This window comes from Cenococcum geophilum, assembly GCF_001692895.1.
Source record: "Cenococcum geophilum 1.58 unplaced genomic scaffold K441scaffold_55, whole genome shotgun sequence".
In the NCBI taxonomy this organism is placed as follows: Eukaryota; Fungi; Ascomycota; class Dothideomycetes; order Gloniales; family Gloniaceae; genus Cenococcum; species Cenococcum geophilum.
The window spans coordinates 766,683-784,718 of record NW_027137613.1 but is presented as its reverse complement, the minus strand read 5'-3'; the positions used below and the strand labels follow the sequence as shown (position 1 = coordinate 784,718).

General features: G+C 47.9%; 5 protein-coding genes across 5 annotated transcripts; 2 read left to right on the top strand and 3 right to left on the bottom strand.

Annotated features, from left to right (window-relative positions):
• The first annotated feature begins 742 nt into the window (after positions 1-742).
• On the top strand, positions 743-1,424 carry K441DRAFT_667457 (uncharacterized protein). Its single transcript, XM_067649840.1, has one exon. The coding sequence runs from the start codon at positions 892-894 to the stop codon at positions 1,384-1,386; it is 495 nt and encodes a 164-aa protein (XP_067499092.1). The 5' UTR covers positions 743-891; the 3' UTR covers positions 1,387-1,424.
• Positions 1,425-3,316: 1,892 nt separating this feature from the next.
• On the bottom strand, positions 3,317-5,028 carry K441DRAFT_644705 (nonsense-mediated mRNA decay protein 3; the record flags this gene model as incomplete). The annotated part of the gene is made up of 2 exons (XM_067646767.1): positions 4,869-5,028; positions 3,317-4,816 (listed from the first exon to the last, which is right to left on the bottom strand). Exons 1-2 carry the CDS (start codon positions 4,925-4,927, stop codon positions 3,319-3,321), a joined length of 1,557 nt encoding a protein of 518 aa, XP_067499091.1. The 5' UTR covers positions 4,928-5,028.
• A 148-nt stretch (positions 5,029-5,176) lies between these two features.
• On the top strand, positions 5,177-7,822 carry K441DRAFT_667454 (uncharacterized protein). The gene has a single exon (XM_067649839.1). It carries the CDS (start codon positions 5,183-5,185, stop codon positions 7,364-7,366), a length of 2,184 nt encoding a protein of 727 aa, XP_067499090.1. The 5' UTR covers positions 5,177-5,182; the 3' UTR covers positions 7,367-7,822.
• Positions 7,823-9,559: 1,737 nt separating this feature from the next.
• K441DRAFT_583276 (uncharacterized protein) lies at positions 9,560-12,164 on the bottom strand (the record flags this gene model as incomplete). Its single annotated transcript, XM_067644492.1, has 2 exons — positions 9,560-11,865; positions 11,915-12,164. 2 exons carry the CDS (start codon positions 12,162-12,164, stop codon positions 9,560-9,562), a joined length of 2,556 nt encoding a protein of 851 aa, XP_067499089.1.
• A 969-nt stretch (positions 12,165-13,133) lies between these two features.
• Positions 13,134-17,028, bottom strand: K441DRAFT_644696 (uncharacterized protein). The gene is made up of 5 exons (XM_067646766.1): positions 16,755-17,028; positions 14,910-16,703; positions 14,014-14,864; positions 13,639-13,965; positions 13,134-13,592 (listed from the first exon to the last, which is right to left on the bottom strand). The coding sequence occupies exons 1-5, from the start codon at positions 16,948-16,950 to the stop codon at positions 13,272-13,274; spliced, it is 3,489 nt and encodes a 1,162-aa protein (XP_067499088.1). The 5' UTR covers positions 16,951-17,028; the 3' UTR covers positions 13,134-13,271.
• Between the last annotated feature and the right edge of the window lie 1,008 nt (positions 17,029-18,036).

Here is an 18,036-nt window from a genome sequence, read left to right as displayed (position 1 = left end):
AGCTGATGATGACTTCCCACCATCGTAATAAGGCTCTAAGGCTCGGATACGATCCTTATATGTGTATTTTAAGTGGTAAGAGCTTAATAGTGGTGCTGTAGCGAAGGGACATTATTTCGCTATAAGAGAAGGCTCTAAGTGAATTAGGCGAGAAGGTGACGATGCGAATGTAATTTATAGGTTGGAAGGATCCTAAATATTTAAAAGTAGCTATAGTACACTATTTATATATAACTCTAGTAAAGCTTGATGTGTGCGTAGAGTTATAGTCGCTTGAAGTTAAAGTACCCCTTATATTTTCCGCCACGGTTGGTTTTCCGCCACGCATGGAGGGACGTTAGTGCCTGTCTGTAAGGTATCGTGGATAGGTGTGTCTTATTAGGATGAAGCGTTTGCGAAATCTCAGTCACAAGGGCAAGCAAACTATGAAATTTCATAACTTTCATGTGGGCGTTTTACCTCTTTCTGGGGGATGCACGTGATAGTCCCGTAGTCTCAGGACTTTAAATATGCAGTTCCTCTCGATCACTAATTGTCAATTTTTCTTAATTAATGAGCCTTGGAGAGGGCTAACCGACGCTAATTCAAGACATGTTTATTCAAGAAGCCTAAAGGATAAAAGCGTTTGCTGAATCTAATAATGTTCCGTACGGCGCTATGCTGGGGAAAACTAAGGGACGGTTCGTCCCCGCGTCTTTGATCAAGACCAGCAAAGAGTCAACGACGCATTCGGTGAGATTTTAGCACCTATCCTGAAACCAGCCACTTTTCTTGACGCTCTCCTCTAAATATCCCCGAGATCCATCTTGCTAGTTATCGAATTCACTAAATCCAAATTACACCGCTCGATTCTCACACCTGCGCTTGTTCTCAAGCCGAACTTGCACAACCATGTCGTCCACAAACCCGAAGATCCCCCTTCCTTATCGGCTCTTCCACCAAACCATCGAGCCCATCTTCGCGCTCAGCGGCGCCTATCTCGCTCTGTTCCGCACGCCTTCATATCTCCAAACCATTGTTCCACCTTCTGTATACACGCCTGGTTCAACGTTATCTCCTGTCAGTAATCTTCTGCTTGCGCATGAGGCTAGCCTGTATGCGCAATTCGCGCTTTTCGAGGTGCTGGTACTCCGCATTACTTCTGATCTCCGCATATGGCGAGCAGTGGTATTTTCTATCTTGTTTTCTGATGTCGGACATCTGTATGCCGCGTATCTAGTGTTGGGGCCGGCGTTTTGGAACATGCAGGAGTGGAGGTTCCAGGACTGGACGAATTTGGGGATCACGTGGTTTGGGATAGCGTTAAGAGTAGCTTTTTTGTGTGGCGTTGGAATGGGAAAATCTAAGAGCGAAGCTAGGGGAAAGAGAGTTAAGGATACCAAGTGAACTGGTAAAGAAGGAGATGGCCGTTTGGGGAGGCTGGGAGATAGAGCTGATCTCTTCGTGTTGTTGAACATCGTTGAAACGATTCATGTCTCGGGGGAAGAACTCAGGACAAAATACAACCCAGCGACCTACTTTTCGCCTTTTCTTGGACCACACCTGACAGCCAGTTGTATTGTTCAGATTAACACTCACCAGAGCCGCACAAGATTTTGGCCTTCGCCATACCAAACCCATTCATCAGAAAGTATCCTACCGTAATATGTACGAAAGAACGCAGCAAAAGTCCTAAGAATTATCAAGCAACTTTGACAGCCAGCTTTTGATGGCGTTCAGCCTACGCTCCAGCGGGCATTCGGAGTTGAGGCTAAGGGGCGCCATCGATGGCCAGTCTCACGCTGTTGAAGGGACAGACAGCAAAGCCAGCACACTCGCGATTCACCCTGTGGAGAGAACTTCGCAAGTATAGGTTCTTAGGCGTGCCTGAGCATTTACTAACTAGCTCAAAGCTGCATGGCAGCAGTATGTTCTTGAATCCCTATAGCGGGATATTTGACACTGTATAGAAATTGCAGCCATTATATAGAAACCGGATATCGGTACTGTAGATCATCTTATGGGCGTCGGGTCCTTACAGCATTTTCCAATTTTTGCGCTGCTAACTATCAGCCTAGGCGCGCCTCCGGGTCGGTCCGTTAGAAAATGCATCCATAGCTGGACTCACCTTCACAACGAACCTGGTATCCTGCCAAGCTATCGAACTACGAGGAGCAAATCTAATTCCAAACGAAATTAGTTAATATTTATTCTCACGTTTTCGAATCGCTTCTATTTTTGACTATTCCACTTACGTATCCGGACTCCAGATATCTCCCCGACTTGCCGTCGCAACGCCAGCGGACATAGCAGTCTGCTCCATTTACTTCGTAGGGGTCTCCGTCCGCTTTTTCCTTTCGGCGATGTAAGCCTGCTATTCTCATGGCATATTCAGAGTCGTTGCGCTCATTCGCCTGTCAGCTACCACACTATTACGAACCATAGCAACGAGTACTCCAGACTTAACCTTGAGCTCGACTGCCAAGGCATAACTCTCCTTATGTGGGGCGCCACTGTTCCCTTGATCCTAAGCTACAAAAACTGTACTGGTTCCCTTGCCACGGCCTGCTCAATCATGACTTTCCAACCTCGCTTTCGTGATGCGCCTCTTCAACGTGCCGCAATCTTTGGTTGTTTGGCGTTATCAACAGTATTTCCTGTTCTCCATAACATCATCAAGTAAGACGCCAAAATCCAGGCTCAGCGTATGGGCCTCGTATGGGTAATTATAACCCTAGCCTTGAACACTGTTGGAGCCAGCGCATATGCTATTCACGTTCTGTCGACGCCCAATTGGCCCAAAAAGACCGGCCCTTCTGACGAAGCCAAATGGGAAGTATTTTATCGGTTGACACGTTCGTAATCCTACCCTACATGCCTTTTTTCCTAACCATAAGGACCCTTCCTACTAAATATCCTTTTTAGACATGCCCAGGCTAACGTGTTTAAGTACCCGGAAAAGCAGTTCCCTCGTCGCTTCGATATCTTTGGAGCCAGCCATCAGATTCTCCATGTTATGGTCGTCCTTGCAGGACTAGCGCATACGTTTAGTGTTTTGCAGGCATTCGACCTCTCACATAAGTATGGGGATACTTGTATACGACAGGGCTCATGACCTCAGTTATATTTCTAGAGTAGATCTTGTATTTTATACCCTTCATCTTACGAATAGAACAAGATTCATTGGATATTAGATGGGAAGCTGTTTCAAAGCACTGTTAATACCACGCAACAGTCAGAATAGCAGCACTTAAGAACGATATTGGTGTAATCGTGACTAAAAATATTTTCAGTCATTGCTGTGGCGTATATCTCGTCTAATTTGACCACAAATAGCCCTTACTCTCCATCTTCCATGGTCATATCCTCAAACTCATCGAGCAATTGCTCCATTGGAATGACCGGGCCCTCCTCCTCTCCGCCCTCGCTCTCTTCATCCATTTCCTCCGTCACATCCATCTTCTTAGCTTGTGGTTTCTGCTGAGCCTTGTAGAGCGCCAGACCAGCCCTGAGCTCCGCGTCCTCTTCAACATCCCGCAAGAACATCTCAAAGTCACGCTCCATTCTCTCTTGATCCTGCTTCCGTGGGAGCATCTCCGACTCCTCCTTGGCCATACGCTTAAGCCGCCAGTTTCGTGATTTGCTCTTCTTCTTGCGCGCGTAGAATTTCTTGACTAGTACAACATCCGGGATAGTACTGGCGTAGTGCTTGTGTTCTTCGAGGGCGTCGAACATTGGGTTGTTGAAATTCGTGCCAGTGAGGTGATATCCCATGACCGAATCACCTGGATGCAGGACTCCGCCTAAATGTGTTCGGGTGTAATACGTTTGGTCATTGGCACCCATATCCGAAGCACGAGCGACGGTGGCTTCAGCTAGAAGGAAGCGGCCTTTGGAGGCGCCTAGGGGTTCAATGTCGAGCACTACGAATTCCACTAGCTCCTGGACGTCCGCGAGAGGCGCAAACGGAGCGCGCCAGTAGATTTCGGTCGATATATCGGCAGTTTGGAGAGTTGTGGGATCGATAAGATTGACTGACGTTCCGATGCGATGGCAGAGAGTAAGAGGGTTCACATTACCAATTTGCTTGGCGAGTTTTATGGGGAGAGCAACGAGGTCATCCTTGCATATTGGAACGAGTTCGATTGAGTAGGAAAATTTGTAAGATTTTGTAGACGTGTGGATGTCCATAGAAATGAGTTCTTGTGACTTTTTGGAGTTGATTGGCGCGACAGATTTTAGAAAGTCCACGAATTTCTCGGCGTGGTTCCGTTGCCCAAAGTAGAAATCGATTCCGTCGTGCACTTCCTTAATGTTTATAGTGTCTTTATGTGCGGAGTGTTTGAGTATGAGTTGCTCGAGGTAGAGGAAGGTTCGTTTGTGAGGGACTTTTTGCCGCACTTGTACAACAGCTCGCCAGGTGTTGTGTGTGTATGACTTAGCGCAGTCTGGACATTGCTGGTATGCTTGCACATATTCCACTTCAAATGTTTGTTGTAGTATGGTCCCCTCAAACGCCTCTTGCTGGATTGTGATCTTGACTTTTATTCGCCTCGAGTGCGGCTCCGTCCATATGAAACTCGCATCGATGATCCTGACTTTCGAGAGACCTCTCAGTTTTCGTAAACATAATGCAAGTAATTCTCTTGACTCCGGGGCAGCAACGAGCCACTGATTTGGTGGCGATAACCATCGATCGCAATCACGGCACATGTGGAGTGTGGCTTCTCTCTGGATGCCTTCGGAGACATCTACGGTAAGTTTTATGCAGTCGTAGCACATCGCCCCAGCAGAAGTGGTTCCATCAATGGGAGCGCCACAGTTGCAGCACAGAATTCTGAAGTAGGGATCAGTATTTTACTTTCAACGGATTGGAGAAAATAGCGTACGTTGCTGCGCTCTGAGCCCCCGGCTGGAAGCTCAGCGGCGTGTCCACTTCCATAGACATGATGAAGGGAAAAAGAGGGTATAGGGGGAGTGAAATAAGGGTATCAAGAGAAAGTTGAAGAAAGAAAGGGCAAGAGGGTGGTTTAAAGGCGATGATGATTTCAAATTCACCCCACCAAGATTTTGGAGTCGATAAATTGTCAGCCACCGAACTAGAGGAAACTTAGCCACCAGCCTTATCGGAGAATATCTAATCCGGGGCATGATAATTCATGCAACTTTCCTGGGGGACTCCTTCACCAGCCCGTCAATTCCAATGTCCTGGAGCAAGGCTGTAACATCGAGCCTCCGCTGCAATGGCTGTCGTTTTGCCGTTGTCAGGTCATTCGCCTCTCTGTCGGACGTTAGCCTGAGATTTCCACGTGAATCGCCAGCAGCATTATCGACAGCCACTCATTGGGGGCAGAGAGCTTTTCTCGGCTTTTCAGCGCGTTACGCCAGCTGGAGGACTGGAAATGAGCTTGCAGAAGAAGGCGAACTTGTTGAGGGGGAAAATGGCCCGCCGCCTCCCGTGCAACAAGAAGCCCCTGTACCGTGGTATTTGGAAGTTGAGAGACAACCACAGAAATTTAACGACTCGCATCCATTAGCAGAACGACAGCGTATTCCCGAACTCCCCGAGGATCCTCCTCCAATACTTCGAGAACTGCTAGAGCATATCTCCGTCGATCTAGGTCTGAATGACCTCTCCCTCCTCGATCTCCGCCATCTAGACCCACCTCCCGCGCTAGGCTCGAAACTTTTGATGGTTATTGGGTCCGCTCGTAGTGAAAAGCATCTGCATGTTTCAGCAGATAGACTTTGTAGATGGTTACGCAGCTCCTACAAGCTTAAGCCGCATGCGGCTGGATTGCTAGGGCGAAATGAACTCAAGTTGAAGCTGAGGCGAAAAGCTAGGCGCTCAAAGCTCATGGCAAACGTTGGCGCTTCTGATACTAGCAGTAGTATGGATGATGGTATTCGGACTGGTTGGGTGTGTGTCACTGTCGGCAGAGTTAAGGCTGCCGAAAGTGACCAAAGCAATACGGAAGAAAGAGAAGGTTTTATTGGATTTGGACGTCGGACTGATGGCGTCAATATCGTAGTACAAATGTTTACCGAGGAGAAACGAGCGGATATTGATTTGGAGGGACTTTGGGGAGGAGTTTTGCGGCGTGCAGCCAAGGAGAAAGAGAAGATCAAAGAGGAGTCTAAAGGGCATCAAGAATCTGCTGTATCAGCTTCAATGAATACCCTGACTTCGATTGAGGGTATCGAAAACTCCCTATCCCGCTCGGGAGGGTCTTCCGGTGGTGAATTTCCCCGCGTCTCAAATTCACAATCCGCCCAGCATATAAGGCGACTTCATACTGTTGGTATCCCTCCACGACCTGCATTAACCAGCCTTCCATTAATGGCGATGAGGTTGCCTGCAGTTCTTCATCTATGCAGAAGGTCACGATATGCTATCAATGATTTCGCCGAAGCCCAGAAAGTAACCGAAAATACGGCACCTAAAGACCAGCAAGCGCTTCGTTTGCTTCTCAATGAGCTAAAACACATGCCAGTTCAAGAAGCACAAACGGCACTTGGAAATGGTTTCCATAATATTAATAGTACAGACTTTTTGCGCTCGTTTCACAAAAACATTCCTCGTGTATTTCCGGATACGTACCATTTCGAAGCTTTAGTGGAACTTGTATCATACGCAATCAAAGTCGGAAGCCCCCAGTACAGCCATAGTCATATAAATGAGATCATTCTCAAAACTCACGCCGCAGCCTTGCCGGTTTCTGAGCCAATGTACTATGCTGCCATTAAAGCTTACTTAGCATCCTACAACAAGCTCATCTCCCAGGGTGTCAAGAAGGTGGATTTGCTAGAGAACTGTTTTAATTACCTAGAAGAGATGGAAACCTTCGGATACAATTCTATTACTCCAGAGATTACTCTCATGTTCCATCAAGCTCTTTCCCCTAATCTCTCCAGTGATGTTACCCAGAGTCCAGCCGAGGAAGAAATATTACGAAACGCATCAATGCAGAGGCTCCGCCTCCGCAAATTCATGGATATATTTGAACTCAAACCAGGAAATGATAGTAGCTACAATGAGCTTCTTCACTCCTACGCTAGGCTTGAAGATTGGTCCGGCTTCTGGGATATCTGGGACGGCATGGCTCGACATATGCACCCAAGGTCTTCGGACCTCTACCGCACCGTCTTTGCTAGCGTAACAAAAACTGGGGATAAGCGGCAGTGTAAATATGCCCTTCGGCATTGCGTCCCAAACATGCCGAGAGAGCAACCAAGCGTTGAGCTGACGGCTGGGTTGGCTGGGCATGTACTCAATTGTTTGCTTGTTGCGGAGCCAAAAGTCGGAGACGAAAATGCGCATGGGACTGTAGATGTGGAGTGGGCAAAGCTGTTCCATCAGTGTCAACTCGCCTTAGGGAGGTCATGAGCCTAGCGCTGAGTTTAAGTTGGAATGTGGGATTATTACATCTTGACATGGCCACTAAGCTTTTGTAGATTAGGTTTGCATGGCTTTTGTAAGATTACTTGTATTTGGTCATCTGATTGTACGGTTCCTGTGAAGGCTACTCTTCTCTCTTGCTCCGTCGATGCAACAAGTCCCTCTTTCAGGACTTTTGATTTGTGTCCGACCCTTTTTCCCCTCACTTACATTTCCGCTGAACAAGCTCATCTACACTTGTGGTGGCTAGCAGGCGTAGCAATTCTCGTGGAAGGAGAACGTGAAACGGTGAATTTCTTCGCAAGAATTTTGCGATATAACGGAATAATCGCAGAACATGATTCCGGTAGAGTCCATGTGGCCACAGCCTACGTGCAGGTTATTTGAATACACATGATAAGCACAGAGTGAAAAGGAAATTGTACTCGTGAAGCAGACGGGGCTTATATACAAGTTCGGTGAGAGGCGTGTCACGTAGCGTTTGCGTTGGCATCGTAGCCGGAATATTGCTGTGTCGACCGTAGGTCCGTGCGCAGATTTAAGGAAAGAAGAACTCGTGTGAAGATTGATCTATGAAGAAAATGAGGCTATATATACACGTGGATGACTGAGTCGGTGACCGAGTCAAGGTGGCAAAGAAATCCGATTCAGGTCGACATGCTGTCAAAATCTTGATGTGTGGATGGTGGAGGAGCATTAGAACGCCACTAAAAAATACATCTGCTCCAATTTTAGCGGAACTACTGCGGCCGTCTTCTTCAAAGACTGAAGTAGATGTCCGGAGTGGTGATTTTTCTACCTACTTACTTTTATTCATGAAAACTTCCTTTTTTACAGTCCTATTCTCGCACCTCCGATCTAGGTAATTTCGCCCCAGCGACCAGCAGACGATAAAGCCTCCGTAGTAATATTGAGCGCTTATTCCTTATATCCGTCCTGTTTAGCTATGGATTTTAGCTATGGGTTTAACCAAGAAGGCTTTATGCTAGGTCTTACCCAAAGGATAAATACGAGGTAGCTCAGGACTATGCTCCGTGGAAAGATTTATTGGAATTCGATGTGCTAGTTTATCCTCATCATTCTCCTCCCGCTCGACTGCGAAGAACGTAGGCGGAGACCGCGTCACTGAAAGGGAGCGGCTTATAAGCAAAGGTTATCCTGCCAGGACCTGCCCTGCCTCCTGTTATTGGTTCGTAGGAAGGGCTTGGTCCTTAGTTTTCGATGCTAAGAAGTGATTACCTGAAAAACTGTTGTCCTCGGGGTTGCAAAATGGGCATATGCAAAACCATATTGCCGAGGAAGCAATCATAGATAGAGTAGTAGGTATGGTACGAAATGCATGTTAATTCTCGAAGCCGAGGAAATTCCAGAGTAAGAAGTCATTGTAGAATAGTATTCCAGAAACTATTCTGCGTCCGCAATATATCCATTGAAAGCTGGTGTTTTAATGCGAAATCCAGGCTTGGCATTACTGCCTGTTCGTAGAGCTAGAATATTCGTTGCAGATGAGAACTTCTATGTTGTATATTTATTGTCCATCGTCTCTGCGAAAGGGACTAGACTATCTTGTTAGTACATCTAGGACATAGTGAAGACGACGAAGCATTAAATTTGTGCGTGGGCAAGTCCTGTAGAATTTGTTAAGTGAAATCTTAGTCCTACGAGAATGATTAAGCAAATGGGATTAGGCATGTTAAAAGCATGCAATGGGGAGTTGGTGGAGCTTTGTGGAAGAGAGCCTGGGTATTTTTGCCATCGTAGTGACATATTTCACGACGTGGCTGCAGTGCTCATCTATTCCAACATCAATTCACCTATTCCTGATTTACACGAAGTGTCATTGCCGCTCTGCACCAGCGAGCTTAAGGGCAAGGGGGGAATAGGTATGCAGTGTACGTGACATAAGCAGCGCTTGTCGACACTATAAATTCCAGTTTCATATCCATTTCTTGCTGAGTTATTGCGGGAAAAGTGCAGCAACAATAGCAAGAGATACATAATGCTCTTAGTCCCGTTCAACTCCATGCTAGCAATCATTTCAAATAACAGAAAGGTTACCAAAACACGTACCCAGAAGCGGTACCTATGAGCCTTGTCCTCCCCTATGTTCAGACTGGTTCAGATTGGTTCAGATGTGTTTCGAGCATACCACCACATTCCATCCACCGATTACGCGTCTCGTTATTGCATGTTGAACATACCTGGTGGTCTTCCAGTCGGTCGTCCTTGCTGTTGCGGATCTCCAAATTGATCGTACTCGGGTCGACGTAACGGGCCTCCCATCATCATGCGGGGATCTTCCCGCTGCATGCCCATTGGAGGAAATCCTGGAGGTGAAAAGTAACTCTGAGGAGGTCCTTGAGGCGGCATTTGACCTTGAACTTGACCCTGAACTTGACCAGGATACATGCCACCGGGTCCGCCCATACCACGAGGTGGCATACCTGGATGGCCGAGTGGAGTATTTCCGGCCGAAAAAGGTCCCATCTGCGACTGTGGGCTATTCTGGGGACCGCCAAAGCCGGGCGGTTGGCGCATTCCACCCGGGCCAAAGCCAGGAGGAGGCGCAATGTTACGTTCTTGTGGTGGTTGTGGCATCCCGGGATTCTTCATCCAGGGTGGGAGGTCGGAAACTGGCTGTTGCGGAATTCCCATATTGGTCATTTGGCGTGGCATATTCTCCGCGGTATTGCGTCGTTGCAGGTTAGCAATCGAAGGGTCATCAAAAATGCCAGGTGGAAGACGCTGCGCGGGCTTGCGTGGAGCTTCAGGTTGTGGCATTCCTGAGTCACGCATGCTTGCCTCGCGCATACTAGCCTCGCGCATGCTGGCTTCACGCCTAAGCATTTCATTGTCTGCGAACATACGAGGGTCATCGAAGATGACCGGTGGAAGAGCACGCGTCTTCGGTGGAGCCTGTCCCTTCGACGCGTTGTTATCCATATACAAGGAGTAGTTAGGATTTTCGGCAGTATGACGAGGCATGTTTTGGTTAAGCATCTGAGGTGGCGTTGCACGGGATGGCTGCATAAGAGTGAGCAGGAAGTCGCGCTTGCTATCCCGGGGCGGTTCTTGAGATGCGCGCCCTCCAAGCAAGGCTTGCAAGTTCACAGCGTCTTGGGCACCTCCATTCCGCGATGGCGGCTGCATCATATAATCTTCACTAGGACGGCTTGACTCTGGCCTAGAGGATCGATATTGATCTGAAGCGGACTCTGGCCCGGGTGACATTGCGGTGAACATGGCTTGCACCGACCTGCTATCAGGAGCAGAGGGCCTCGGCGCCAGCACAGCATCAACAAAAGCGTTGCGTTCCTCGCGAGTTCGCGGGGCCTGTTGACGAGGTGGTTGCATGCTCTCAAGGCGTTCCTCTGGCTGTGGCTGAGGGTAATCCATTCGCAGAACTCCCTGTCTCATGCCATTAGAAGCGTTTTCTTGCTGTGCACTTGGCTGGGCAGATATGTTTGTGCCACCTAACATCTGGAGTATTCGCTGAAAGCCCTCCTTATCCTCGTTGCTACCATTCGATGCAGGTCCAGGCGAAGATGGTGCAGGCGGCTGAGCTTGGGTCTGCTTTGCTGGTTCTTCAGGAGGAGCAAATAGACCCGCAAACCTTGATGGTTTCGGCTTAGCCTTATTAGCCTTGGATATCGCTGTGCCTTCAAGGCTAATGGAGTCTGACCGCTTGCTCTCACCCCACATTCCAAATAGCTTTTCTAGCCCGCCATCCAGTGCAAGAGGGGTAGCAGGCTTGGAAGTAGATGCGCTGGAGGTTCCAGCAGGAGCAATTGTCGGCTCGGTGGCATTTGAGGGTTGCTCTTGAGCCGGTTCCTTCTCCTCTGCCGGAGTTGCGCCCGCCTTCATGCGCTCTTTCCATCGCTGGAAGTCTTCCTGAGTATGAGCTTGCTTCTTTTCTGTCTTTGTGGGCGAGTCCATCCACTCTGGATCCTCTTCAATCCGACCACCTCTGTTCCACTCCCGATCTCGGTCCCGGTCCCGGTCTCGCTCTCTGTCACGCCAACCCTGGCCTCGCGCGCCTGTCTTTGTGCCTTCTCCATCCTTGGGTCCTGATTCTTCACGACTCCAGGGTTGATCAAACCTGCCTCTACCTATGCCTATACGCCGCGAAGCGCTCTCTGTATTATCGACATCGCTATCTTTTTGGTATCTGTCTTTGTCGCGTTCTCCATTCCGGTGTCCTCGATCACCATCTTCTTGACCCAAGCTTTTGCGAGACTTCACACTCGTCCAGCCTTCTCCGTCCTCACGTGTTCCGCGTCTACCATTCATAAAACCCGCTTTATCACGGCTGCGCTCAGAGTCACGCTCTTTGAAGAAACGCTCGCGGACATTCGATCGTTCCGGAGCCGAACTATCACTCTCTTGTGAAGTAACCGGACGCTTGTCTGTGCTATCGGAGGACTTCGCGGTGCGTGATGCCGAAGTAAAAGAGAGCTTGGGAGGGCCTAGAACTGTGTCTTCGGGTTCTATTTTTTTTGTCAGTCAAAGTGGAGAAATCATCTATGGTAAGCTTACGAGTGCTTGAGCGTCTTGCAAAGTGGCCCATTCCCATGTTCATGAGAGGGGGGCGCTCAGTACGAGCCTCACCATTTGATGGCTGTTCGCTATCCCGTATCACCTGTGACCGCGGCCTTCGCCCATTTTGCTCCGAGGGGGTTTCCATCCATTGTTCAATAGAGGGAAGTCCGTCCGGCTTGTGCACGAGTGGGGAGTCGCGAAGGCGCTGAAGCTGCTCGGGGGTATATCGAACCACCTCACGGTCCATACTTGCAAGCTGCACTCCAATGTGTGTATGGGTGGGTGGGAAATGATTCGAGTTGAGAATTAAATCGGCAATTCGTAGGTGTTGGAGAAGGTTCTAAGGGTCACAAGGACCATTAAGGAGGCTGCCTTGAAGGCCAGCCGCTTGGAGATGCGTGTGCAAGCAGTAGTATGATGTTGAAATTTGAAGTTCTAGCACGGCAATGTGACGACAACTAGTTGTTCAATGTGGCTGGGTAGCAGGGAAACGTTTTGTGAAGCAATGGTCTGGGATGGTACGAGATATTAGCAGGCGTATGTGAGCGTTCAACGAACCGCGCGCGTGTTCCAGCAGGGGCCAAAGGGTTCATGCTCCTCAGTGTACCTGTGCGGACCCTTACAGACTGGGCAGCGGCGGTGTATGAGAGCGCGGACAGCAGCGTGCATGCGAGGAAAGAGATGGATGCAGTTTTCAATGTACCTGTGGATATTGGAGCAACAGAGTATTCTCAAGCGCAGATTGATGCAGGTGGTGTGAGAGGGAGCAGTGGATTGTTGATGTTTTGTGTGTTGCAGTCGGGAGTTGGCCGATTCAAGGGCACACCCCAACATCATTGCCAAGCGAAAGCGTGGTGCGGTGAGGCGTGGCACAATATTTCAGTCACGCGCTGGACCTGCCGCCTGGCATAACCACCATAAGGTAATCACTTGCCCAGAGCTGGCCTTTGCTTTATTAAGCACCTATATATAAACCCGAGCTCTAGGCTTCATGTGCGACTTATTTCTATGCGTTTCTGAACACAGCTCACCCGAAACATTCTCCACACTTATGAGTGCCTCCGCCTCAAGCGACTTCATGTTCGAGGCATGCCTACCATGGTATCAGGCCGAAATATTGTTAGTGCCACGCTAAGCAGAGGTCAACACACTAACTAGACAAAGCAAGGGAAATGGGTAGTTATCAGGTTTCAGCATTCTATAATAAGCACTAGTACTTTCATATTATGCTAAAACCTAATAATCATTGGTTTGTTCCTGCTTTGTCTGGTTAGCGTGGTAACCCCTGGTTAGTGTGGCACTAACAATATTTCGGCCTGATACCATAGTATGTCTTTGCAACATTGCAAATCACCTACTTCTCCCCAACCAATCCCTCCACCATTTTCTTGACTCCGCCACTGCTCCACTCGTGGACCTTCGTCTGGTCACACGTCTCAAAAAGTCGTGAGGCCAGCTGCCTCAGTATCACCTCACGGCCGTCCTTGAGGGCTATCTGGGCTTGAATCCAGCTCAAGATGCCGGATCGCGTGATCAAAGTTGTGCTGCCACCCACTGCTGCAGCACGGAAGAGGAGCCTCAGTATCTTTTCCTTTATCCCGGACCAGCAGATGGGAGAAGCGTAGAAGCTTAGGATGCGCTCAAATATGTTCCTGGCTCGAAATATCTCCATATCCTACCTCGCGTTAATAGGATGTTTTGGTAGTAACCGAATCACTCACCTCTACAGTCCGAATGCAGTCGATGAAGAAGTCCAAGAGCCAATTCACCTCTTTATGGTATCCGCCGTCTTCGTCTGGTTCTTTTCGAAGCACGTTTTCTGTCCAGTAAGATGGAAGTTTATCTATATTCCAGGACGGGCCTCTGTTAAGGAATCTGTTGATTTTTGGAAACATGAAATGAGTAGGATCTGCGAGAACCGTCATGGCTCCCGCAGCAAACACAGTTGCCGTGTAGGGCATATGAGTCCTATCAATGATGGTTCTTGCTGTCTCAATCGCTTCGCCAAGCAGCAAGCCAATTTGCTCCCATTCGGGGTTTTTCGTAGACTTGAGTAAATGTTAATGGCGAATCTAGTGAGCAGCTGCTAAACATACCTCGATCTTAGCGATGAGCTGTCTTGTGCTGGTCAAAGCTTGTAGGCGAATATCGACATGTCTTGAGCTAAGACATAGCAACAGTTCTCCCACATTTCCATCTTTAATACTTTCTTCTAACTCTTTCTGCCTCCATCGATTTAGTCCAGGATGGTTGTCGTCCTCCTGTGGAGGTAACTCCAAATTTGCTTCGCCACCCAATCCTGATTTCTCTGTAGGCGGAGGTTGGTCCGAAGTCTCGTCTACTCTAATAATATTTGCCTTTTTCGAAACTCGTTCTAGAAAAACTTTAGTCCGTTCCTTCCCTTTTGGATCTAGGGCTGTCTTCAAAATCTTCCTGTGTCTTTTAGAGGTTTCAGCCATGGACTGAGCCACGCGGGAGAGCAGTACCTCATCCTCGCCAATATGATTCAGGAGATATAAAAATCTGGATAGCCATTGTGCGAGCTCTTCGGTGGAGTTATTCTTGGTTTCTGCGCTTGATTTGTATGCCCATTGTTCCATCAACGTCATCACAAGGCCGCTAACAGGATCATGATGCGAAACATTTACGTTCATTGACTCCGTTTTGGACAACACATCTAGATCATCCTGATATTTGATCGGTCTCTTTATAAAACGGCCAAGGCAATCATCCAAAAAGTCTAACACTTGGTCTGATGTCGCGCCATTCGCATCCTGGACGCTTGCAACCAGAGCATCTAGGGCAGATGGGCATGTTTCTAGCTGCAAAATCCCATGCTCTCGAATAACGGATACCAACAAACTTTTGAGCCCAGAATATGAGTCTTGTTTGGCTGAAGTAGCCATGAGATTCAGCAAGGTCATGAAGGGAGAATGATGAAGAGATTCTGAGATAGGTTAGCCATGCTCTTATGGTGAAACTATGCACATACCAGGTTTCTGCCACCACCGCATGTTTGGAGAAAACCGTGCAATCTGCACCAAATGCTCGATTTCAAGAATTTGTATTTCTCGCTCAGAGTGTTGTTCATCTGATCTCTCAGCCCGAGCTAGTGCTGTGCTCAACGGAATGGAAATATCGAATTTCTCGCTCAAAGCAAGTTGAGGAACTGCTACGTAGTATAGCGCTAGTAGTCGAGTCACGGCTTCTCTCTGCATAATATTGTTGGCTGATGTGTTTCGAAAAGCAGATGTTGCGACGCCCATCTGCGGGCATCGATGACAAAATTCAGTTATAAGACGCTGTGATGCTTGCTCCCAGAGCGATGATCCTCCGACTGACGCTTGCTTGAATCTTTCCAGGACATCTTGAAGCTTCTGGAAAGCTACAGTCAAAATGCGAATGGCGAAGAAGGTAACAAGCTCTGAGTTTTGGTTCAAACATCTTGTCAAGACCTTCTGAGAAAGCGGTTGCGGAAGGACGCTTTCGACCACGATAGGGATAGGCGGAGGATGGCTACTATATTCTGTTCTCCGACCTAGATATTGTGGCACATGAAGTTGGATCGTAGAAAAGAGGAATGATGAGTAGCCGATCCAGGTCGCCGTAAGCTTGGGATCGAAGGCGAAGGTGCTCTTCCGGAAGAAATAATCTGATACTAATTCGGGAGATGATTTAAAGATGGCTAGTAGCAGTTCTTGCTCGAGTACGTTTGCATAAGGTCGAAGGCTTTGCGCAAATTCTGCTAGAATAATATTACGTATTGGCACTTTCTTTTCGTATTTACCCATAGAATCAAGTCCAATATCAAAAATCATATCGTACTCCTGGTCACCAGATTCGTCATGATCGCCCTTCTCCGTCCCTGGAGGATACCAACCGGAGGAAGGTAGCATAATTCCCATTTCTGGAGAAGTACAGACAAGCAGCAGAAATTCGTGAGCCGCCGCATCGGGAAGTTTTTGCTGTGCCGAAGGAGGCTCATCAGTCGATTGAGATTTATAGAGACGCGCAATGCTCGTAAGATTCCGCTCTGCCAGGACATAGCTCTTACTTTTTCGCGTGATAGATTTATCAAGCATGACATGATTTTTTACAACGTCTAAAACTTCTACGACCAATGCTGGCGGGTCCGTATTGATGTGCTCGAACAAAGCCCTCAAGACATTCCCTTGCTTCAATATGTCACTCTTACCACCTTCATCTTGGTATTTCAAATGGGCCAGCAGATACCGCACCGCATTAGACCGCACGGAAGGTTTCCGTGACTCCTCAGCATTGCGTTCTGATGAAGCTTTCCAGAGACTCAGGTTTCTTGCGAGAGTCCTTGAATCAAACGTGTAGTCTCGTTTCGAGTAAACTTGTCTAGCCAGAAGCCCTCCATCAAATGACACGACCTCCGTGAGTAGTCGTAGGCTTGGTGATATGATGAACTCCTTGTTACTGCGCACCGATAGACTGCGACTGAAGAGTTTCACCTGAGACTGTTGTAGGATAGTCTTGCAAAGGCTTATACCGTATTCTCGGAATTCTAATTCGAGAGAGAGAACCTTTAGCAGGAGAGCAAGGACTGCAGTGATGGCAGAGAGCAGCTGCTCAAAGTTGGTCTCCGTAGCATAAGCCCATGTCTGAATGAGGTCTGGGAGGAAGACAGCGTCGCCATCGGCGCCGTCCTTGAGTTTTTGCAACTCCAAGTATTCTCGTAGTATGGCTTGCTGTCTAGGCTGTTCGGAATCGTCGGTGGAGTATAAGATCGCATCAAGGAGGACTTTGAAGCTTTGGATTCCTAGTATGTTTAGCTTGAGAGAACTTTTCGTAGAGCAGGAATACTACGAACCGCTTCTTAGCTCCGCTGCTGCGCCTTGTTGGAAAGTTAGTAATTGCTGCAATTGACGTGCTGAGACAATTGTTTCCGAGGAAGAGACCAGCGACTTGCGTTTCCCGTCGGAAGGATTGTCGATTCTCTGGCGCTTAGAATGTCTCTCATCCCCGAAAGGCCTTTTTTCGGCCTCGGTGGCCGATCGCTTGCTCATTTTTCAGGTCATGGTCCCGCTTGGTTTCGCATGTCTTGCATAGTACTGTATGCCTCCAAAAAATGAAGTCGGGAAAAGTTTACATCCGATGAATACCCGAGATAAAATAGAATCTCGTCAGAAGCTCTCAGACGGCAAGGGCAAATTGAAGGCGCACTTACTAATACTAAAGTATCACTAGTCTCCATCCTAAAAAACGCCACATTCTTTTAACCAATCAGCTATCTACCGACCTTAAGTTTGCCCTGCCGTCCGAGGACCTTTGGTGCGGAACTCTATGGCGCTTAACTTTAATTTTCGCAATTTTTTATAAAAGACACTCTCTCCTGTATATCTAACCCCCTAATAACACCCATTTAACCCAATAAGCTAACGAGTCGAGTTAGACTAGTCTCCTCTATAATCGATCACCTTTTTAGAATAGAAATACCATTTTCTCACAAGTTACGCGCTTCTTGTCACGGCACTGACCTGACGCATACTGTTTCATACTGTCTCGTACTGTTCCCTACTGTTGGCTGGCCCACCACTAGCGACTTGGCGGCCGGCCCTACTATTTATATACAATACCCCCTTTCCACCTTCTTCCCCTCTTCATACCACAACGTAGTTATTTAGTCTACTTTATTATAGCACTGTAACAGTTTGTGGTATCTTTAATTTACGCCCCGTTGCGATCACTAATTCCCCGTACCCTAACTAATTGACCTCCGCCCTAGAGCAATCGCGACCTACGCGCGCCTTTACTAAAACCGACACGTCCCCAGCATAGTCCTAGAACAATCCTTAGTTTTTACCTAGCGCCTAGATGGGCGACACCAACGACGCCGAAATAGCCGAAACCTAGAACCCCTATGACGTTTTCGCAGACCTATTTACAGAGATATACCCTAATATCGCGTAGACAATCCGCCGCTCCCTACTATACCCTAAAACCTTTAAGCCTAGTAAAGCTTACCTTACCCTTGTTGACTATACTAATGAGTTCCTTAATAATATTAAAGCAGGACTATAGTGTATATATAACATAAATACCGCCAATAAGAAAGCTAACGAAAACCTTAGTGCCCTTATCGCTTCTTAGAT